This window comes from Pecten maximus, chromosome 15 (assembly GCF_902652985.1).
Source record: "Pecten maximus chromosome 15, xPecMax1.1, whole genome shotgun sequence".
Taxonomy (NCBI): domain Eukaryota; kingdom Metazoa; phylum Mollusca; class Bivalvia; order Pectinida; family Pectinidae; genus Pecten; species Pecten maximus.
In genome coordinates, this window is record NC_047029.1 from 38,234,430 (window position 1) to 38,259,522 (window position 25,093).

The 25,093-nt window shown below is 34.5% G+C and overlaps 1 protein-coding gene across 3 annotated transcripts in view; it reads right to left on the reverse strand.

Moving 5' to 3' along the window:
- Positions 1-966: 966 nt before the first annotated feature.
- Positions 967-25,093, reverse strand: part of LOC117343783 (ceramide synthase 2-like) — a 30,186-nt gene continuing 6,059 nt past the window's right edge. For all 3 annotated transcript variants that reach the window (XM_033906283.1, XM_033906281.1, XM_033906282.1), the window contains 8 exons: positions 14,738-14,864; positions 14,353-14,459; positions 11,100-11,157; positions 10,624-10,674; positions 9,517-9,738; positions 8,928-9,034; positions 7,936-8,092; positions 967-3,640 (listed from right to left, as the gene is read on the reverse strand). In XM_033906283.1, the coding sequence (XP_033762174.1) occupies positions 3,521-3,640; positions 7,936-8,092; positions 8,928-9,034; positions 9,517-9,738; positions 10,624-10,674; positions 11,100-11,157; positions 14,353-14,459; positions 14,738-14,864 (949 nt within the window). In that variant the 3' untranslated portion in view covers positions 967-3,520. The remainder of the gene's footprint in view (positions 3,641-7,935; positions 8,093-8,927; positions 9,035-9,516; positions 9,739-10,623; positions 10,675-11,099; positions 11,158-14,352; positions 14,460-14,737; positions 14,865-25,093) is intronic.

Genomic DNA, 25,093 nt, shown 5'->3' on the forward strand with positions numbered 1-25,093 from the left:
TGGGAAAACAGGTGATATCCTGCTTTAATAAAAATGGCAAGTAATTTCATAACTGGTATTGCAATTATAGTAAAAATATTAACGACCAGATACATTGTACTTTCCTTGTTAAAGTTAAAAAAAAAACAAAAAACAAAAAAAATATTACATATATATATATGGCATGTATAAATTGTAACTAGAATATAAATATATAATAAGTATATATGCACTTATAAATATACACAGAATTAAATATGGAATAATAACTGTACGTTAAATGTTCAATCATTTTCAATCAGTTTCATGCTGCATCTTATGCTTTAATGGGTATTTCTAAATAAGATGTATGTATAGTTATATCACAACGGAACACATCTATTCCTATGTAAATCCAATTTGTTTGAAACATGACAGATTAAAGTCCATTTAATAATAGCATGTATATCTATGTTTGAAACATGACAGATTAAAGTGCATTAAATAACAAAGGCTGTATACCATCTCCTAACATACATTTTATGCATCATCAAAATGAATTTTCATGGTATATATAGAAGGTCATGTTTGAACTTTACCCCCAGCAAACAATATCTCGATGGTCTATATGCAGAAAATTACTTGTTGATTCATTGTATTACATTGTTGTATATAGATGGAAACTAAAATGCTTATTTATTTGAAAATCATCTATTTGTAAAAAGAGATAATTTTAAAGTGGCTGATTGGGTGGCACAGTGTTAACACATGTACACTTGCCTTCCACCTAGGCACCCAGGGTTACATTCCCCGATTAGGAAAAGTTACGGGCTCACCTACCTAACCACATGGGTTTTTGCCAGGTAGTATGGTATCCTCCACATAACATCTCTTGCATACTTATATTCTGGTTAACAAGCATGATTATAGAAGTTAATATAACTTATTTCACAATTGTTAAATAAAGTTTACATTTACTCACCAATATGCAGTGCATGTTTTTTTTTCTTCAATTTCAAAGTATTTTTTTTAACAAAATGATGCATATCCTTTTTCCTACATGATGAATTAAGGTCATTGGAATGTATAACATTACAGGCATACAGACACTCTCTAATCAGTCCATTTATTATCTTCTCTTCAATGTTTGTTTAAGTATCTAGCACTTTATCATATGATTTTCTCGTCCATCGCTGTCGACATGTACCCCCTTCAATACTGTTAAAATGGACCCTTACTCTTTTGTTACTAAGGGAAGAATGAATTTTTCTATTATAATGAATCTTATCGCTCACACTTATGTACCTCGGGTTACCACCTAAACTCCTTAAATCTAACTTCCAACATTTCTAAGACGGGTCCTTACTTTTTTTCGTGGATATTGTTTTTTTATTGAAAGTGTTTCTTTCCCCTAGAATATTGTTAGTGTTTGCTAAAGCTATTTATGTTAAATCTATAGACACACAGGCAGTAAAAAATACGTCAGAATTAAAAGCAAACTGGTATTCTTAAAGTAATGCACGTCCCCTTTCGGCCCCCTGCTAAAAATAGCAACAGTGAACTTGACTTTGACCAAACATCCCTGAGACTTGTCCAAAATATTATGGTTCTTTTTAATTGCATGAAATTTGATAAAGAACTGGCATGAAATAAAGCCGCTAGAGGGTCGGCAAACTTTGGTGTTATGTACATACGTACAAGTCTGGTGGAGAATACACCTATATTACCCCTAGTTTTATCAGCTGGGGACTAATAAAACAGGCCACTGCAGCAACTTAATATCCTCTATACATATTGCACTGTAGTACATGTGTACTGTATTTCTCATTAGTCCAATACTGTGACAAACATACCCAGAGTTTAGAGTTAAGATTATTATTTCGGTACTGCATATCTTTCTAATTTGACAAAATGTGTGTTTTTTATTGAGATAATCTAGCTGCAAAGCTGTCTGACTCAGAGATGAAGCTACTCTTTACTTTAAGCTTGCACGTGCTACATTTATAATCAGTACAATGGCACATTTGGTGTTTGTTATCCTTTTAAGTAAAAGGAAATTTGTCTCAAGCATCAACAAGGCATCTCAAGCAATAGGAATCTCGTCTCTATTCAACATTGACCAATACACAACAAAAGATGGTAGGAATTACCTAATCACAATGTCTCTAACGAGGAAAATTAACCTGATAACGAGAGATAAGAGGATGAAGTAATAAATCTTTATATATCTGGTTATCAACAAAGTTGGTAGAGGGAAGATGATGGAAATCTAGAGTAAGAGTGACCTCAATTTGGATCCCAGGAGATAGATTTAAATGCAAATTTATTCAAGAGATCAAACATGCTATAATCGTGAATTAGCTTATAGAGTTTAAGTTCTATAGAAAATTTCATGAAGTCTGAAGAGAAAGATCATCAAAAGTCTATTTATAGTAACAGTAGCCTCACTTTTGGACCCAGATGTATATGGTAAAAAACTGAATCTATACCAGAGATTATGGTTGTAAGTGTAGTAACTATTTCTGATCAGGACAATCAGGTAATTAATGAACTTTATAAAGGTACAACATCAAAATCTATTTATAGTAACATTGACCTCATTTTTGACCAAAGGTGGTTGAAATACAAACTCGTACTAAAGATGCTAGTTGTGAGTAAGTGTCACTAGTTTCAGGACAATTAGACCACTAACGAAGTTGGTAGATATAAGTACATACAAGCCAATCCCTGTATCCCCTCACCAACTTATCTTGCATGTATATACAGGTGTTTTTTTGCTCTGATCTCAACAACTTTCACATATAGTTCCAATGTATGCACAATATCATGTTTATCCACAGATCAGCCCCTGCCCACAAATAAGCTCCCTTCTTATTTTTTCTACAAAATTGTCAATTTTGAAATAGTTAGTTGAAAATGGTTTACAAAAAACCTTCCCCAAACTAGACTTTGAACACTAAGGAAAGAGGCTTACACCACTGACACACACACCCATGGTTCCATTTATTACCATGAACATTATTTACCATAAACACAACCGATAAATCCATCCATCACCATGAACACAATTCACAACTAATGAAAATCCCAAGAAAAAAACCGCCATGAGATCTCATGAAACATGACCAAACACAAAACCAACATGTCCATCACAATTACCATCAACAAATAATGACAGTCAGGTGGCACAGTTGCCTTTCCCTGATTGGACGTGAAAAGGTATGAAGGGGAGGAGGGCACATGCTGGGCCACATGGGTTTCACCCGGGGTAGTTTGATTGAACAAATAAACTTATAGATATCAATAAACTTTTTCCTTGACATATTGACCTCATATGAATCCATATTTTATATAAATCATTTGGGAATGAATAAATAAACAAGCCAAGTTATTTTTCTTCACATCATTAAAACATTGGATACATGTTATGTTTGATAATTTTCACTGGAAGAGTATAATTGTTACAGATAACCACTAACCAAGAACAGTGTCCTTAACAGGACATTATAAAGCTGATTTGATATGACAGGAGTTGTCCCTGATTTATACATAGGACCTGCCCCTATGAACTGCCATTTTCTGACACATGAAGTTTCCTCAGTGAAGCTGTTGATCCGTTGACATTTGTTTCTTTGTCTTCTCCCCCGGAAGATGTTTCTGTGTCGCTCCGGACGTCTTTAAGCTGCAGTATAAAATGTAAATATTGTCAAGGAGTTAAATCTGACAGGATGATGAAAACAACATGTAAAAGATGACTGTATTTTCACAGATATGTTTAAAGTTATTTTATAAACGTCCAACAAAAATCCATTAAGTGGAACAATTTACTCCCATCTGGCAACAAAATGACTTTAATAGATTTTTGTATCAACATGAAAGAAATATAATGGAATATAAAATATCATAACATATCACAATAAAATCACCTAATGATATACATTGTATAGTAATTAAAGTGCTGTTGATCCCTTACTAAGTAATGTTGGCTAATCCTATAATTAAAGTGATATTGATCCCTTACTAAGTAATGTTGTCTAATCCTATAATTAAAGTGCTGTTGATCCCTTACTAAGTAATGTTGTCTAATCCTATAATTAAAGTGCTGTTGATCCCTTACTAAGTAATGTTGGCTAATCCTATAATTAAAGTGTTGTTATTACTAAGTAATATTGGCTAATCCTATAATTAAAGTACTGTTGATTCCTTACTAAGTAATGTTGTCTAATCCTATAATTAAAGTACTGTTGATCCCTTACTAAGTAATGTTGTCTAATCCTATAATTAAAGTACTGTTGATCCCTTACTAAGTAATGTTGGCTAATCCTATAATTAAAGTACTGTTGATCCCTTACTAAGTAATGTTGGCTAATCCTATAATTAAAGTGATGTTGATCCCTTACTAAGTAATGTTGGCTAATCCTATAATTAAAGTGCTGTTGATCCCTTACTAAGTAATGTTGGCTAATCCTATAATTAAAGTGCTGTTGATCCCTTACTAAGTAATGTTGGCTAATCCTATAATTAAAGTACTGTTGATCCCTTACTAAGTAATGTTGGCTAATCCTATAATTAAAGTGATGTTGATCCCTTACTAAGTAATGTTGGCTAATCCTATAATTAAAGTGCTGTTGATCCCTTACTAAGTAATGTTGGCTAATCCTATAATTAAAGTGATGTTGATCCCTTACTAAGTAATGTTGGCTAATCCTATAATTAAAGTACTGTTGATCCCTTACTAAGTAATGTTGGCTAATCCTATAATTAAAGTGACTGTTGATCCCTTACTAAGTAATGTTGGCTAATCCTATAATTAAAGTGACTGTTGATCCCTTACTAAGTAATGTTGGCTAATCCTATAATTAAAGTGACTGTTGATCCCTTACTAAGTAATGTTGGCTAATCCTATAATTAAAGTACTGTTGATCCCTTACTAAGTAATGTTGGCTAATCCTATAATTAAAGTGCTGTTGATCCCTTACTAAGTAATGTTGGCTAATCCTATAATTAAAGTGATGTTGATCCCTTACTAAGTAATGTTGGCTAATCCTATAATTAAAGTACTGTTGATCCCTTACTAAGTAATGTTGGCTAATCCTATAATTAAAGTACTGTTGATCCCTTACTAAGTAATGTTGGCTAATCCTATAATTAAAGTGCTGTTGATCCCTTACTAAGTAATGTTGGCTAATCCTATAATTAAAGTGATGTTGATCCCTTACTAAGTAATGTTGGCTAATCCTATAATTAAAGTACTGTTGATCCCTTACTAAGTAATGTTGGCTAATCCTATAATTAAAGTGATGTTGATCCCTTACTAAGTAATGTTGGCTAATCCTATAATTAAAGTGATGTTGATCCCTTACTAAGTAATGTTGGCTAATCCTATAATTAAAGTGATGTTGATTCCCTTACTAAGTAATGTTGGCTAATCCTATAATTAAAGTACTGTTGATCCCTTACTAAGTAATGTTGGCTAATCCTATAATTAAAGTGCTGTTGATCCCTTACTAAGTAATGTTGGCTAATCCTATAATTAAAGTGATGTTGATCCCTTACTAAGTAATGTTGGCTAATCCTATAATTAAAGTGATGTTGATCCCTTACTAAGTAATGTTGGCTAATCCTATAATTAAAGTGATGTTGATCCCTTACTAAGTAATGTTGGCTAATCCTATAATTAAAGTGATGTTGATCCCTTACTAAGTAATGTTGGCTAATCCTATAATTAAAGTGCTGTTGATCCCTTACTAAGTAATGTTGGCTAATCCTATAATTAAAGTGATGTTGATCCCTTACTAAGTAATGTTGGCTAATCCTATAATTAAAGTGATGTTGATCCCTTACTAAGTAACATTGGCTAATCCTATAATTAAAGTGATGTTGATCCCTTACTAAGTAATGTTGGCTAATCCTATAATTAAAGTGATGTTGATCCCTTACTAAGTAATGTTGGCTAATCCTATAATTAAAGTGATGTTGATCCCTTACTAAGTAATGTTGGCTAATCCTATAATTAAAGTACTGTTGATCCCTTACTAAGTAATGTTGGCTAATCCTATAATTAAAGTGATGTTGATTCTTCACTAACATTTACTAATCCTATAATTAAAGTGTTTTTTTATCCCTTACTAAAGTAACGTTGGCTAATCCTATACAAAATTTGCTGAGTTTTAGGAAGGCTTTGGTGATTTATGCACAAAAAATGCTGAAATAACAGTATGTATGTACATTGACATTGACCTGCCAACACAATTCAAAACAAAGTTTGTTCAAAGGGCAATCTGTCAAAAACACAAAAAACGAAATATGTTTTCAATTTGATCTGTTCAGTGTTATCAAATTTTAGTTAAATAGAGAAACAACAATTTAACAGTAACAAGAGGCCCATGGGCCTTAACGGTCACCTGAGATTTGAAATATTTCAGTAAATTTAATTGACCCATTGGCCCGACCCATCAGTCTTAGGGGTCAATCAGGGCCAACATGTGCATATCATTAAACTGTCATCCCAAGCTGATAATGTTAACAAAGTTAGAATGAATTCCAATAGAAATCAAACAAATGATAGTCAAAAATGTGATTTCCCATTATAAACTATAGTAAAGTTTACCCCCTGCCCAGGGACAAACATGTGACCCCTGGGTCATGAAATTCACAATTTTGGTCAAGCACCTTAAGACCCTTCCATCTATGAAGAGTATTTGATTCTACCTTATTTGGGTCTTGAGAAGAAAATTTTTGAAATTTCAGTCAATTTGACCATTTTTAGCCCTGCCCATCAGCCCCTGGTGGTCAGTCAGGTCCAACATTGGTATACCATCAAACTGTCATCCCATGATGATAATATTAACCAAATCAGAATGAATTCCAATACAAATCCAACAGAAAAAAAGTCAAAAATGTGATTTTCCTATATAAACTATAGTAAAGTTAACCCCTCCCCAGGGGCAAACACAAGACCCCAGGGTCATGAAATTCATAATTTCGGTAATGCACCTTAAAACCCTTCCATCTATTAACAGTGTTTGATTCCACCATATCTGAGAGTAGAGAAGAAGATTTTTGAAGTTTTAGTCAATTTGACCCTTTTGGCCCTGCCCCTCAGGCCCCTGGGAGTTGGGGACCATATAATTCACTATTTTAGTTGACCTTTGGCCATATAAGCTTCCTGCCAAATTTCATTGAATTTGGTACAGCGATTTTGAAGAAGAAGTCGTAAATGTAAATTGTTTACGGCAGACAACGGACAATGGAGGACCCTTTTCGGCCCCGCTCCCTCAGGGCCTCAATACCCAAATCAGGACTCACTGGAGACTTTGTCTCAGGTGACCGAACAAAAAGCTCTCCTAAGGCAAAATATGTAACTTTGGAATTGTGTCCAATGTGCATTTGAAATATGAATGTGATGCATAGATAACTTTCACAAAGTTTACGACTTGACAAAGACCAGGAGGTTGAACATTTTCAAAATTGACATCAAGCTTTTGTAATTTCTAACCTTTGTTTTACAGGGTAATTAAGCACTGTGGTTGTACAAACACATTATGGTGCCATTTGCACTTTTTGTTCTTTGTTTTGCAGGGTAATTAATTAAGCTTTGTGATATACAACCTCATTGTAGTGCCATTCATAGCTTTTGACCTTTGTTTTGCAGGGTAATTAATTAAGCTTTGCGACAGTACAAACTCATCAAGGTGCTATTTGCAACAGTACAAACTCAATATGGTGCTAATTATATACCATGTATATACATTTGGTTGAATCAAAATCAATATTGGTGTATATTCATAATTAAGCAGATGCTTTAATCATGATTACCACACAAATAGGTATGTTCACAGAAAATAAACTTGGAATATGCGAGATGATACCATTGTACAGTCACATCTTTATCAGCTTAATGTGTTCAATATGATACTGGTTAAATCAAACTGGGGGGAGATGCATATTGTTGTACAAGTAACATAAACTTCTCACGTCTTTCCCAGTAAGTTTCTCCATCACCATGCGTAGGATCATGTAGGTCCAGATAATATGAAGAACCTGGAGAATCCAGAGTAAGCCATTGAGGAGCCAGTAGACAGGGAATATAGTAGCATACTGGAGTGATTGGACGGAGGTCGACCATACTATCCTGTAAAGAGAAGTAAACAATTCTGTCATACAACCGGAAATGTACTTCACCTCATCATACAAGCTATCATATAGCAGTTAATTTTAGTGAGTGCAAATATTAGATTATTTAGTGACAGGTTTTAAAATGCTGAAAATATGAACCACTTAATTAGTATTCACATCATTATTAAATCACTAATTTATTGTAAATATTTTGATATTACAGACTGTCAAACACTACAACTGCACATTGAGACTAGCTAGTACTGAAAACTTCATACATATACCAAGAGTTCAAAAGCGAGCAGACATCGTTCAAAATGTCTACTAGTTTAGGAGTGAATTGGAACACCTCAATGGTGTTCTTGTCCTACAGAAAACAGACTGGCACATCATAAATAATCTGATGTTTTGTTATAAATGTTTTTTAATTAGAATACAAAACAACAGTATATGAATCACTGTGAGTCTGATAACTTTCCTTACAATTTCAAACACCACACACTTAATTGTAGATCTACAATATTAAATAGGTCGAATTCGTTGTTTTATAAATAATTATAATAATCATGAATTTTTCAAAATGCAAAATGTTGGATAACGTTATGGGTCAAGGGGAGGTAATTCAGAATATTTCTTGAAATATTGCAGACAAAGTTTTAATATTTTGCAAGGATTAATACACAGCTTGTCAACTTAGATTTTGGGAATAATTTGGTACAAGTACAGATGTTTTAAAACGATTTATCAAATCGTCATTCTGTCAAGAAAAAATAATAATTAACAAATGGCCAATGCCTACTGAGCAATGTTATCTGATACATGTACATGTATGTTACGCTAAAACATCTTACCTGAAAGGGTAGATATACAGCCTGGTGAAAAACCATACCACGAGGAAAATCACAAACAAACTATCGGCCACTTTCATTTTCTTCAAATAAATAGCCATCTTTGCAGCCTGGAATGAGAAATCATACAATGTACATGTACCTATACGTTGGCTGTGTTAAAGTTAACAGACCGTCAGTCGTCTTCAGACCTACAGTATTGTACAAGAGTACTCAAGTTCAAGCAATTCTAACTCTTCTGATATGTAGGAGCTTCTGAAGATTGAAAACTTGAGAAAGTCTTATTACATGGACGGGCAGGGAAATCCATTACAACAAGGAGTATTTCCTCCACAAATTTTGTAGAATATGAGTGGAGAGGGAAGGCTGGGGATTCTCATAACTCACTCAAATGTAACGTAAGTTTTGATTCCCATTTAATTTAATGCATAGAACTCTATATGACTGATATCTACCATGATCATCAGCCATTAAGTTTGGTTAGTGTTGTATTTAATGTATAGATCTCTTATGACTGATATTTCCCATGATCATTAAGTTTGGTTAAGTACCTAAGGCAATTTTAACTTTTTAATTAATTGAGTATACAAACTGCCATCCAGAAGTCCACTGAATCATGGATGATAAGGACCAATGTCCCGATACGGATCTGGTTACAGGCAAAGGAAAAGTAGATCAGTAAAATGGTAACGATGTGGTGAACGACCATTTCTGTGAAGTCCTTCCTCTTGTGGTCCGTTACCAAGGTAAATACGAGGTTCCAGTAGAAGCTTAGCTCTATCATGTAGTACCAGTATACATCATTGGGCACGTGCTGAAACAATGACACATGTAAAAAAAGGTGTTATGTGATTTTCTAAACTAATGGCAAATCTAAATACTGTATTCTCTACAATAACAGCTATCAAAGCTTTGTTACTGTTAACTAGGGTGTTATACAAGTAATACACCACCCTGTTCATCGTAAAACAAGCTTACTGGCCAATACATGGTGTTATACAAGTAATACACCACCCTGTTCATCGTAAAACAAGCTTACTGGCCAATACATGTGTCCTCCTGGCTCTGTTAAAGTAACAATGACCCTAACCTAATGTAGGTACATTTAATAAAGTGCAATATTAAGATCATAGTGACACGTCAATGTTTTTTCTTTTTTTTTTAATATGTCATCTGAATATTAATAAAAAACTTATAAGGCCTACTACACTTTCACACCATGTGTTCAACCATTATGTGCTATTAATCATTGAGTGTGAATCAAACATTGCAATGACCTTTGACATTTGAACCTGTGGCAGTCAAAGTGTACAAATGAAACATTCCTCTGACCAAAGTTTTCACAGAGACTATTTTTCATTATCCCTGCACATTTTGTTTTCAAGTCGTTTAAGTCTTGAGAAGAGAAATTTCAGTCACATAGACCCCTTTTTTCTCCACCTCTCTGCCCCCAATATATATTCACAACTGTGGCTAATTACTCTTGGCAATGGAAGGTTTCTGTAAAATTTCAATGAAACTGGTTTATGGGTTTCTGAGTCGAAAATGTAAATTGTTTACGGAAGGTGAACACACAATGGCCAACAGACAATAAGAATAGGTCGCATGAGACTCTGTCTCAGGTGACCTAAAAACTTTCAAATGTAAAGAAAATGTCTGTTTGTTTATATATACATGTATACAGCAGTGTGTAACTTACCTGACGTCCTATGTTAAACCAAAAGTACTTGGTATCCCAGAAGTATGGTTTCTAAAAGGTAGAAAAGTGAGCATTAATTATGCCAATCAAATGCATTTAAGTTTATAATTATAGGGCAGTTATTTTTAGTATGACTTCAGCACTTGAGCTTTTGATTATCACTGATAATAAACTTTATTCATTGAGGAAAAAAACCTGTTTAGCAAAGCTACATGTTACTGTCTTCCAAAGGTCCTGTTTTATCAATTTATAAAGATTTGGGAACATATCAGTTTTATCAGACGTGTATTAACTTCTCTATATTGACAATGCCATGGCCAGTAGGGGGGAGGGGAAAGGATTTTAACATGTGAAGTTCACATCAGATCTATTTCTCTCAGTTAATTTTAAAACAATGTTGTACTAAATTGTAAGATTTATGCCTTAAAAAGTAGACATTTGTTTTCATTACAAAACAATTACAAAATAATACTTACATCCCAAAGTATGTACAGGCCACCAAAGAAACTCACAGAATAAAACAGGAAATGCCAGCTGAAAGTTAGATTTTAAAAGTACATGTATCTAAGCAGAGAACTAGAGGCAACAGGCCCAGTGTCATATTACAATAAGTATCCAGATACTTTTTATTCTGCATAAAAAGTACAGTTGTACCTGGATACCTTTTATTTACCTACCATTTTTTTTTTAAAAACATACCCCCCTTGCATAAAAAGTACCCCCCCCCCCCCCCCCCCCTATCAACATGTTTAATTTTGACTTTATCAATCTGAAATTGTGAAGATAGGATAAAAGGACCCAGGGGGTTTCATTTACAATGTTTCTGACCCCACCCCACCAAATCTCCACCCAAGGGCCAAAAATATAAATATGATTTTTTTTTTTTATCCAACCTTCAAATATGACAATAAGGATCAACATAGGAAACATTCATTATCAGTTATAGATAGCATTAACACTACATAATATCCTGTATGCTTGTTACTTTATAAATAATATTATATATACAAGAGGCCCAACAGGCCTTAACGGTCACCTGAGATTTGAAATATTTCAGTTAATTTAATTGACCCTTTTTGGCCCCACCCATCACTCCTTGGGGTCAGTCAGGGCCAACATGTGCATATTAAGCTGTCATCCCTTGCTGATAATTTTAAGAAAGTTAAAATGAATTCCAATAGACATAAAACAAATGATTGTCAAAGATATGAATTCCCTATATAAACTATCGCAAAGTTTACCCTCTCCCAAGGGGCAAATGTGAAACCCCAGGGTCATGAAATTCACAATTCAAGTAAAACACCATAAAACTATTCCTTCTATGAAAAGTTTTTGATTCTATCTTATATAGGTATTGAGAATAAGATTTTGAAATTTCAGTCAATTTGACACTTTTTAGCCCCGCCCGTCAGCCCCTGGGGGTCAGTCAGGGCCAACATATGTGTACTATCAAACTGTTATCCAACGCTGATGATGTTAACCAGGTTTGAATAAATTCCAATACAAATCCAACAAATAATAGCCAAAAATGTGATTTCTCTATATAAACTATAGTAAAGTTTATACCCTCCCCAGGGGCAAACGTGAGACCCCAGGGTCATGCAATTCACAATTTTGGTAAAGCACCACACGACCCTTTCATCTATAAAGAGTGTTTGACTCCACCATATCTGAGAGTAGAGAAGAGAAGATTTTTGAAGTTTTAGTCAATGTGACCCTTTTTGGCCCCACCCCTCAGGCCCCTGGGGGGTGGGGACCATATAATTCACAATTTTGGTTGACCTTCAGCCATAGAAACTTTCTGCCAAATTTCATTGAATTTTGTTCAGTGGTTTTGGAGAAGAAGTCGAAAATGTAAAAAGTTTATGGACGCACGACGGACGACGACGGACAAAAGGCGATTAGAATAAAACTATAGTACAATTGAATTTACATGTAACACTACTTGTAATTTTACAGTACATGTAACTTTACTTGACCTAGCTGAGCAGCAGGGATAAAATGTAACAGGAAGCCCAGCATCATTCACCTGGATATTTCAGTATTTATGGCAAAATACTCAGACATATTTCAAATATTTTCCAAAAAATACTCAGATATATTTCAAATATTTTCCTACATTTGAACTGCCTCTCTCAACAATGGATCAAACATCAGGTGGACCAAATCCTGTCATTCTTGAAAACACATGAGCTGTTGGAGAACAGCATAGCTCGTCTCGCAAATGTTTGTCAATAAATAATTAAAATATATTAATTGGAATGGTTTCGCAAATTGCATTAATAATATTTATATTGTTTACTTGATCAGATTATGTTTTGTGTATTCAAGCAATTTTCAAAACCTTACCAATATATATATATATATAAATCATTTATTGACAAACATTAGAGAGACAAGCTATGCTGTTGTAGATTAAATGAATATATTAAATACAAATGTAATTGCTTTTGGACATATTTCTTCATTTTTTAATGAAATATTATCCTAATGAGAGTTGTCTCCCTTGAAAAATGTTGACCAGTATAAATTTTCAAATAAGAGCATTTTCACATTGTTTTATTTTCAGTTTCACTCAAAAAAGGGATAGTGTAACTCCATAGGGACTATTTTACCAAATATCAGCACATTAGTACAATCATTACTCATTTGCACAAAAAATTTGAAAATCTGTTTTTTCCCAAAAAAATTGTTCAGTTTAACTCTGGCAAGGGATAGTTTAACCCCCGAAGGGAACCTAATACCATGTATTACTATGCCTTTCAACACTCACAACATAAACTTAACACAAAGTCCAAAGATTTAAAAACAAAAAAACAGATTTAAAAAGAAAAAATTCTAAAGTTTTACTCCAGGAAGGGTTTGTCTTACTCCATAGGGACTCTATTGCCAAATATCAGCACCCTAGTACAATTATAAAGTGATGTATTCAAACAACTTAACACTTGCACCAAAAATTTAATGCAGAAATATTCTATGTCCAAAAATTTGAAAAATATCTGATTTTCTTTTCAAAACAATCTTGAAGTTTAACTCCGGCAAGGGATAGTTTAACTCCAGAGGGACTCTATTGCCAATTATCAGCACCCTAGTACAATTATAAAGTGATGTATTAATACCTTTCAACACTTGCACCAAAAACTTAACCCAGAAATATTCAAAGTCCAAAAATTTCTAAATTCTGTTTTTTCCCCCAAAAAAATCTTTTAGTTTAATTCCTGCAGGGGATAGTTTAACCCCCACAGGGACCATATTACCATAAATTATTATGCCTTTCAACACTTGCACCAAAAACTTAACATTTGAAAAACCAACTTCGACGCTGGAGTGGCGACATAAGCTCTCACTCTTCTTCGAAGAGACCAGCTAAAAAGGACACACCTTCCGCCCCTGGGGAGCCACACCCTCTGTTTATACAAAGTTAGATATATTTTACCCTATAAAGCTCCTGACCAAATTTTATCAAAATCCAATCAAGCATTTAGGACAAGTAGGGATTTAAAGGATTTACCCATTTACCCATAATTATAATACTCCAGGCCAAATCATTAAAGCATTCAGTAGTTCAGGAATAGTATGGATTTAAATATTGCATGATGCGGAATGGATGACAGAAGACGAAAGCTGCGCCATGGCATAATTATAAGCTCACCGGGTTAGCAAAAATTGACCGTATATTAAATTCCACAAATATGATTGTTTTTAAGGTTTTTATAGATAAATTTATACCCGCATTCCCTGAACTTTTTCATCCTGCCAGGTATGTCCTGACTTCGTCTGTGTCGGAACCATCTCTGTATCTGTCTTTCTGTCAGACTTGTCTTCTTGGATAATTTCTGTTCATGTATAGAAATACCACATACAAAATTATGACACATATTTTTTTCTACATCTGTACATAAAACTAATAAGTACATATATATGTACACATACATGCAGTAGAAGAGCAATTTTGTATCCAAAGTATTTTCTCAGATCAGATTTTTAAAAGAATAATACAAAAATATACATTATAAATACTAAAATTCTTCACCAGCCCAGAATTAATTTGTGGGCCAGTTAAGGTACCAGGCAACCTACTTGTATATATGTGGTCAGATACCAGAATGATTACCTCTACTTGGTCCTGTTTAGGGAACTTTTCAGTAACATACAGACTTTCCAGGGTCGGGTTTTTTTCCACTGCATAGTGCTTCTTTGGCCGCAGGCCCATAAACTTTGCAAAGGGGACAACCATGCATCTAATGAAACAAAGACATGAAAAAACCTCAGTACAGAATTACTTATACACAACATTTACTCTACACAAACAAGACATGAAAAAACCTCAGTACAGAATTACTTATACACAACATTTACTCTACACAAACAAGACATGAAAACCAGAGGGATCTTGGCGCCCACCATTGAATGATCTTTATAGGTTCCATGTCAGATTGATCTTTTCTCTACTTTTCCCTTCCTCTAAGTCTTACTAATCTGTGTAAATTCAGAAACAGCCCTCTAGTACTTTTCAAACATGGGTAACCTATATATAAAATTTAAGATTTAGCGATAATGGCTGTCTGTTCTTTTCGGATTGGTCCCAAAATGCAACACCAGGGACCAAGGGGAACCTACATATGAAATTTCAGAAAGATCCCTTCAGTACCTTCTGTAAAATAGCGATAACAAACTTCAATTGTCAAAATACAAGATGGCTGCCTGTCGGGCAGGTTGTTTTCTGACTGGTCTCAAAATCCAATATGCATAACTAGGCACAGAGGGCAACCTACAAATGAAATTTCAGAAAGATCCCTTCAGTGCTTTCTGAAAAATAGCGATAACAAACTTCAATTGTCAAAATCTAAGATGGCTGCCTGTCGGCCATGTTGTTTTCCGATAGGTCTCAAAATGTAATATGCATAACTAGGCACCAAGGGGAACCTATATATGAAATTTGAGAAAGATCCCTTCAGTACTTTCTGAGAAATAGCGATAACAAACTTCAATTGTCAAAATCTAAGATGGCTGCCTGTCGACCATGTTGTTTTCCGATAGGTCTCAAAATGTAATATGCATAACTAGGCACCAAGGGGAACCTATATATGAAATTTGAGAAAGATCCCTTCAGTACTATCTGAGAAATAGCGATAACAAACTTCAATTGTCAAAATCTAAGATGGCTGCCTGTCGACCATGTTGTTTTCCGATAGGTCTCAAAATGTAATATGCATAACTAGGCACCAAGGGGAACCTATATATGAAATTTGAGAAAGATCCCTTTAGTACTTTCTGAGAAATAGCGATAACAAACTTCAATTGTCAAAATCCAAGATGGCTGCCTGTCGACCATGTTGTTTTCTGATAGGTCTCAAAATGTAATATGCATAACTAGGCACCAAGGGGAACCCACATCTGAAATTTGAGAAAGATTCCTTCAGTACTTTCTCAGAAATAGCGATAACAAACTTCAATTATCAAAATCCAAGATGGCTGCCTGTCGACCATGTTGTTTTCCGATTGGTCTCAAAATGATATATGCATAACTAGGCACTAAGGGAAATCTACATATGAAATTTGAGAAAGATCCCTTCAGTACTTTCTCAGAAATAGCGATAACAAACTTCAATGATCAAAATCCAAGATGGCTGCCTGTCGGCCATGTTGTTTTCCGATTGATCTCAAAATGCAATATGCATAACTAAGTACCAAGGGGAGCCTACATATGAAATTTGAGAAAGATCCCTTCAGTACTTTCTCAGAAATAGCGATAACAAACTTCAATTATCAAAATCCAAGATGGCTGCCTGTCGGCCATGTTGTTTTCCGATTGGTCTCAAAATGCAATATGCATAACTAGGCACCAAGGGGAACCTACATATGAAATTTAAGAAAGATCCCTTCAGTACTTTCTGAGAAATAGCGATAACAAACTTCAATTATCAAAATCCAAGATGGCTGCCTGTCGGCCATGTTGTTTTCCGATTGGTCTCAAAATGCAATATGCATAACTAGGCACCAAGGGGAGCCTACATATGAAATTTGAGAAAGATCCCTTCAGTACTTTCTCAGAAATAGCGATAACAAACTTCAATTGTCAAAATCCAAGATGGCTGCCTGTCGGCCATGTTGTTTTCAGATTGGTCTCAAAATGTAATATGCATAACGAGGCACCAAGGGGAACCCACATATGAAATTTGAGAAAGATCCCTTCAGTACTTTCAGAGGATTAGCGATAACAAGAATTGTTTACGGACGGACGGACGGACGGAGGGACGGACGGACGAAGGGACGGACGACGGACCACGGACGCAGGGCGATTTGAAAAGCCCACCATCTGATGATGGTGGGCTAAAAACTCAGTACAGAATTACTTATACACAACATTTACTCTACACAAACAAGACATGAAAAAAACTCAGTACAGAATTACTTATATACACAACATTTACTCTACACAAACAAGACATGAAAAAAACTCAGTACAGAATTACTTATACACAACATTTACTCTACACAAACAAGACATGAAAAAAACTCAGTACAGAATTACTTATACACAACATTTACTCTACACAAACAACACATGAAAAAAACTCAGTACAGAATTACTTATACACAACATTTACTCTACACAAACAAGACATGAAAAAACCTCAGTACAGAATTACTTATACACAACATTTACTCTACACAAACAAGACATGAAAAAAACTCAGTACATAATTACTTATACACAACATTTACTCTACACAAACAAGACATGAAAAAAACTCAGTACAGAATTACTTATACACAACATTTACTCTACACAAACAAGACATGAAAAAACCTCAGTACAGAATTACTTATACACAACATTTACTCTACACAAACAAGAGATGAAAAAAACTCAGTACAGAATTACTTATACACAACATTTACTCTACACAAACAAGACATGAAAAAAACTCAGTACAGAATTACTTATACACAACATTTACTCTACACAAACAAGACATGAAAAAAACTCAGTACAGAATTACTTATACACAACATTTACTCTACACAAACAAGACATGAAAAAAACTCAGTACAGAATTACTTATACACAACATTTACTCTACACAAACAAGACATGAAAAAAACTCAGTACATAATTACTTATACACAACATTTACTCTACACAAACAAGACATGAAAAAAACTCAGTACAGAATTACTTATACACAACATTTACTGTACACAAACAAGACATGAAAAAAACTCAGTACAGAATTACTTATACACAACATTTACTCTACACAAACAAGACATGAAAAAACCTCAGTACAGAATTACTTATACACAACATTTACTCTACACAAACAAGAGATGAAAAAAACTCAGTACAGAATTACTTATACACAACATTTACTCTACACAAACAAGACATGAAAAAAACTCAGGACATAATTACTTATACACAACATTTACTCTACACAAACAAGACATGAAAAAAACTCAGTACAGAATTACTTATACACAACATTTACTCTACACAAACAAGACATGAAAAAAACTCAGTACATAATTACTTATACACAACATTTACTCTACACAAACAAGACATGAAAAAAACTCAGTACATAATTACTTATACATAACATTTACTGTACACAAACAAGACATGAAAAAAACTCAGTACAGAATTACTTATACACAACATTTACTCTACACAAACAAGACATGAAAAAAACTCAGTACAGAATTACTTATACACAACATTTACTCTACACAAACAAGACATGAAAAAAACCTCAGTACAGAATTACTTATACACAACATTTACTCTACACAAACAAGACATGAAAAAACCTCAGTACAGAATTACTTATACACAACATTTACTCTACACAAACAAGACATGAAAAAAACTCAGTACAGAATTACTTATACACAACATTTACTCTACACAAACAAGACATGAAAAAAACTCAGTACATAATTACTTATACACAACATTTACTCTACACAAACAAGACATGAAAAAAACTCAGTACAGAATTACTTATATACACAACATTTACTCTACACAAACAAGACATGAAAAAAACTCAGTACAGAATGACTTATACACAACATTTACTCTACACAAACAAGACATGAAAAAAACTCAGTACAGAATTACTTATACACAACATTTACTCTACACAAACAACACATGAAAAAAACTCAGTACAGAATTACTTATACACAACATTTACTCTACACAAACAAGACATGAAAAAAACTCAGTACATAATTACTTATACACAACATTTACTCTACACAAACAAGACATGAAAAAAACTCAGTACAGAATTACTTATACACAACATTTACTGTACACAAACAAGACATGAAAAAAACTCAGTACAGAATTACTTATACACAACATTTACTCTACACAAACAAGACATGAAAAAAACTCAGTACAGAATTACTTATACACAACATTTACTCTACACAAACAAGACATGAAAAAAACCTCAGTACAGAATTACTTATACACAACATTTACTCTACACAAACAAGACATGAAAAAACCTCAGTACAGAATTACTTATACACAACATTTACTCTACACAAACAAGACATGAAAAAAACTCAGTACAGAATTACTTATACACAACATTTACTCTACACAAACAAGACATGAAAAAAACTCAGTACATAATTACTTATACACAACATTTACTCTACACAAACAAGACATGAAAAAAACTCAGTACAGAATTACTTATACACAACATTTACTCTACACAAACAAGACATGAAAAAAACTCAGTACATAATTACTTATACACAACATTTACTGTACACAAACAAGACATGAAAAAACCTCAGTACAGAATTACTTATACACAACATTTACTCTACACAAACAAGACATGAAAAAAACTCAGTACAGAATTACTTATACACAACATTTACTCTACACAAACAACACATGAAAAAAACTCAGTACAGAATTACTTATACACAACATTTACTCTACACAAACAAGACATGAAAAAAACTCAGTACAGAATTACTTATACACAACATTTACTCTACACAAACAAGACATGAAAAAAACTCAGTACAGAATTACTTATACACAACATTTACTCTACACAAACAAGACATGAAAAAACCTCAGTACAGAATTACTTATACACAACATTTACTCTACACAAACAAGAGATGAAAAAAACTCAGTACAGAATTACTTATACACAACATTTACTCTACACAAACAAGACATGAAAAAAACTCAGGACATAATTACTTATACACAACATTTACTCTACACAAACAAGACATGAAAAAAACTCAGTACAGAATTACTTATACACAACATTTACTCTACACAAACAAGACATGAAAAAAACTCAGTACAGAATTACTTATACACAACATTTACTCTACACAAACAAGACATGAAAAAACCTCAGTACAGAATTACTTATACACAACATTTACTCTACACAAACAAGACATGAAAAAAACTCAGTACAGAATTACTTATACACAACATTTACTCTACACAAACAAGACATGAAAAAAACTCAGTACAGAATTACTTATACACAACATTTACTCTACACAAACAAGACATGAAAAAAACTCAGTACAGAATTACTTATACACAACATTTACTCTACACAAACAACACATGAAAAAAACTCAGTACAGAATTACTTATACACAACATTTACTCTACACAAACAAGACATGAAAAAAACTCAGTACAGAATTACTTATACACAACATTTACTCTACACAAACAAGACATGAAAAAACCTCAGTACAGAATTACTTACACACAACATTTACTCTACACAAACAAGACATGAAAAAACCTCAGTACAGAATTACTTATACACAACATTTACTCTACACAAACAAGACATGAAAAAACCTCAGTACAGAATTACTTATACACAACATTTACTCTACACAAACAAGACATGAAAAAACCTCAGTACAGAATTACTTATACACAACATTTACTCTACACAAACAAGACATGAAAAAAACTCAGTACAGAATTACTTATACACAACATTTACTCTACACAAACAACACATAAGTAAACTTAGAGCCAGGATAACTTATATCCACATCTAATGTTCTAAAGACATAAAATAGGGAGATATACTGTATTGATCTTCAAGTTATATAGGCAATGGCCTTGTCACAAATAATCAATACTAAAATATTATAAGGAATAATGTAAAAGTGGTTTACAAAATTATATCCTTTCCTCAAACTTTTAAGTATTTAAATACCAAACTTTTTATTAGAGAGAGCTGGCCATGCATGGGGGCATATTTAGAGAATGGATAGGGATTTTGAAAAATATCTATACATGCATTCGCTGTGATTTCCAATTACATGTACTTCAATTATTATATATATGATTAGCTTTTAGATTTAGCTTTTCAGAGAATCAAAAACAAGAGCTGTTGGAGAACAGCATAGCTCGTCTCACAAATGTTCATCAATAAATAGCTAAAATACATTTATTGGTAAGGGTTCACAAATTGCATTAATGATATTTATATTGTTTACTTGATCAGATTGTGTTTTGTGAATTCATGCAATTTTCAAAACCATACCAATTTATATATATATGTAAATTATTTATTGACAAACATTCGGGAGACAAGCTATGCTGTTGTAGATTGAATGAATATATTAAATACAAATGTAATTGCATTTGGACCTATTTCTCACAATTTTTTGATAAAATATTATCCTTATGAGAATTATCTCCCTTGAAAAATGTGGACCGATATAAATTATCTAATGTGAGCATTTTCACATTGTTTTTTTTTCAGTTTCACTTCAAGAAGGGATAGTGTAACTCCAGAAGGACTCTTACCAAATATCAGCACCCTAGTACAATCACAAAGTGATGTTTTAATAATATAGCTTTCAACACTTGCACAAAAAATTATTTAAATCTGTTTTTTTCCCCAAAAAAATCTTTCAGTTTAACTCCGGCAAGGGATAGTTTAACCCCCACGTACAGTGAACCTAATACTATGTTTTAGTATGCCTTTCAACACTTGCAACATAAACTTAACACACTTTCAACACTTGCAACATAAACTTAACACAAAGTCCAAAGATTTAAAAACAACAACAAAAACCAGAGGGATCTTAGCGCCCACCATTGAATGATCTTTATAGGTTCCATGTCAGATTGATCTTTTCTCTACTTTTCCCTTCCTCTAAGTCTTACTAATCTGTGTAAATTCAGAAACAGCCCTCTAGTACTTTTCAAACAAGGGGAACCTATATATAAAATTTAAGATTTAGCGATAATGGCTGTCTGTTGTTTTCGGATTGGTCCCAAAATGCAACACCAGGGACCAAGGGGAATCTACATATGAAATTTGAGAAAGATCCCTTCAGTACCTTCTGTAAAATAGCGATAACAAACTTCAATTGTCAAAATACAAGATGGGTGCCTGTCGGGCAGGTTGTTTTCTGACTGGTCTCAAAATCCAATATGCATAACTAGGCACAGAGGGCAACCTACAAATGAAATTTCAGAAAGATCCCTTCAGCAATTTCTGATAAATAGCGATAACAAACTTCAATTGTCAAAATCAAAGATGGCTGCCTGTCGGCCATGTTGTTTTCCTATTGGTCCCAAGAATTAGATGCAATATGCAGAACTACAGACCAAGGGGAACTTGCAAAAATGTTTGAGAAAGATCCCTTCAGTACTTTCTGAACAAGAGGCCCAGAGGGCCTGTATCGCTCACCTGGATTTCATGAGTTATGAAACAAGAATGATGATTAAGTATATTTGTCACTGGTATTGCTATGTCAATATATTATAGGCATTTCATATGGGTATGTGAGGTTTTTATGCCAAAAAATGCATTAATCCATGAAATGAAACTGACTTTTGGCGCAACCCCATAGGGATGCTACCACACAAACGTGAGTGATATCCTTGGCTTAGTTTCAGAAAAGAAGTTGTTTAAACCAATTGACCCCTTTTGACCCCTCCCTCTGCACCCCGGGGGGTCAGTTCCTTCTTTTATAAAATTTTGAATCCTTACCCAAAAGGATGCTACCAGTCAAATATGAGCTGTTTCAGAGAAGAAGTTGTTCATATCAATTTAGCCAAATTGACCCCTTTTGGCCCCACCCCTCAGCCCCTTGGTGGGGTCAACCCTAAAATTTGTACAATTTTGAATCCCCACCCCATGACCATGCTACCATACAAATGAGAGTGATATCCATTGCTTAGTTTCAGAGAAGATGTTGTTTATATAAATATCAATTTAACCAAATTGACCCCTTTTGGCCCCACCCCTCAGCTCCAAGGGGGTTGGCCCCGTCATTTGTTTAATTTTGAATCCTTAACCCAAGGGAATGCTACCAGTCAAATATTAGAGATATCCATTGCTCGGTTTCAGAGAAGAAGTTGTTTAAATCAATATAGCCCAATTGACCACATTTGGCCCCGCCCCTCAGGCCCCAAGGGGGTCAGCCCCATCATTTGTACAATTTTGAATCTCCAACCCATAGGGATGCTACCAGGCAAATATGAGCAATATCCATTGCTTGGTTTCAGAGAAGAAGTCGTTTATATCACTATATAGCCCAATTGACCCCTCTCTGCCCCACCCCTCAGGCCCCTGTGGGGTCAGCCTCACCATTTGTACAATTTTGAGTCCCCTCCCAATAGTGATGCTACCAGGCAAATGTGAGCAATGTCCATTGCTCAGTTTCAGAGAAGAAGTCGTTTATATCAATATAGCCCAATTGACCACATTTGGCCCTGCCCCTCAGGCCCCCAGGGGGTCAGCCCAATCATCTGTACAATTTTGAATCCCCACCCCATAGTGATGCTACCAGGAAAATATGAGCAATATCCATTGCTTGATTTCAGAGAAGAAGTCGTTAATATCAATATAGGTATATTGACCCATTTTGGCCCCACCCCTCAGGCCCCCAGGGGGTCAGCCCCACCATTTGTACAATTTTGAATCATTACCCCATAGTGATACTACCAGGCAAATAGGAGCAATATCCTTTGCTTGGTTTCAGAGGAGAAGTCGTTTATATTAATAGAGCCAAATTGACCCCTTTTGGCCCCGCCCCTCAGACCCCTGGGGGGTCAGCACCACCATTTGTACAATTTTGAGTCCATACCCCATAGCAATGCTTCTGACAAAATTTGGTCAAATTCTAATCAGTGGTTATGGAGAAGAAGTCAACTGTTGACGGACGGACGACGGACGCAACGGTATGGCATAAGCTCACCTTGGTCCTTCGGACCAGGTGAGCTAAAAATAGTGATAACAAACTTCAATTGTCAAAATCCAAGATGGCTGCCTGTTGGCCATGTTGTTTTCCGATTGGTCTCAAAATGCAATATGCATAACTAGGCACCGAGGGGAACCTACATATGAAATTTGAGAAAGATCCCTTCAGCACTTTCTTAGAAATAGCGATAACAAACTTCAATTGTCAAAATCTAAGATGGCTGCCTGTCGACCATGTTATTTTTCGATTGGTCTCAAAATGCAATATGCATAACTAGGCACCAAGGGGAATCTACATATGAAATTTGAGAAAGATCCCTTCAGTACTTTCTCAGAAATAGCGATAACAAACTTTAATTGTCAAAATCCAAGATGGCTGCCTGTCGGCCATGTTGTTTTCCGATAGGTCTCAAAATGCAATATGCATAACTATGCACCAATGGGAGCCTACATATGAAATTTGAGAAAGATCCCTTCAGTACTTTCTCAGAAATAGCGATAACAAACTTCAATTATCAAAATCCAAGATGGCTGCCTGTCGGCCATGTTGTTTTCCGATTGGTCACAAAATGTAATATGCATAACTAGGCACCAAGGGGAGCCTACATATGAAATTTGAGAAAGATCCCTTCAGTACTTTCTGAGAAATAGCGATAACAAACTTCAATTGTCAAAATCTAAGATGGCTGCCTGTCGCCCATGTTGTTTTCCGATTGGTCTCAAAATGCAATATGCATATAACTAGGCACCAAGGGGAGCCTACATATGAAATTTGAGAAAGATCCCTTCAGTACTTTCCCAGAAATAGCGATAACAAACTTCAATTATCAAAATCCAAGATGGCTGCCTGTCTGCCATGTTGTTTTCCGATTGGTCACAAATTGTTATTTGCATAACTAGGCACCAAGGGGAGCCTACATATGAAATTTGAGAAAGATCCCTTCAGTACTTTCTCAGAAATAGCGATAACAAACTTCAATTGTCAAAAACCAAGATGGCTGCCTGTCGGCCATGTTGTTTTCCGATTGGTCTCAAAATGCAATATGCATAACTATGCACCAAGGGGAACCTACATATGAAATTTGAGAAAGATCCCTTCAGTACTTTCTGAGGATTGATGACACATGATGACATGGTGACTTACACAGGTGAGTCCTCGACCAGCAATGCTCACCTGCAGCTACATGTACCTGTCTATCACTACTGTCAAA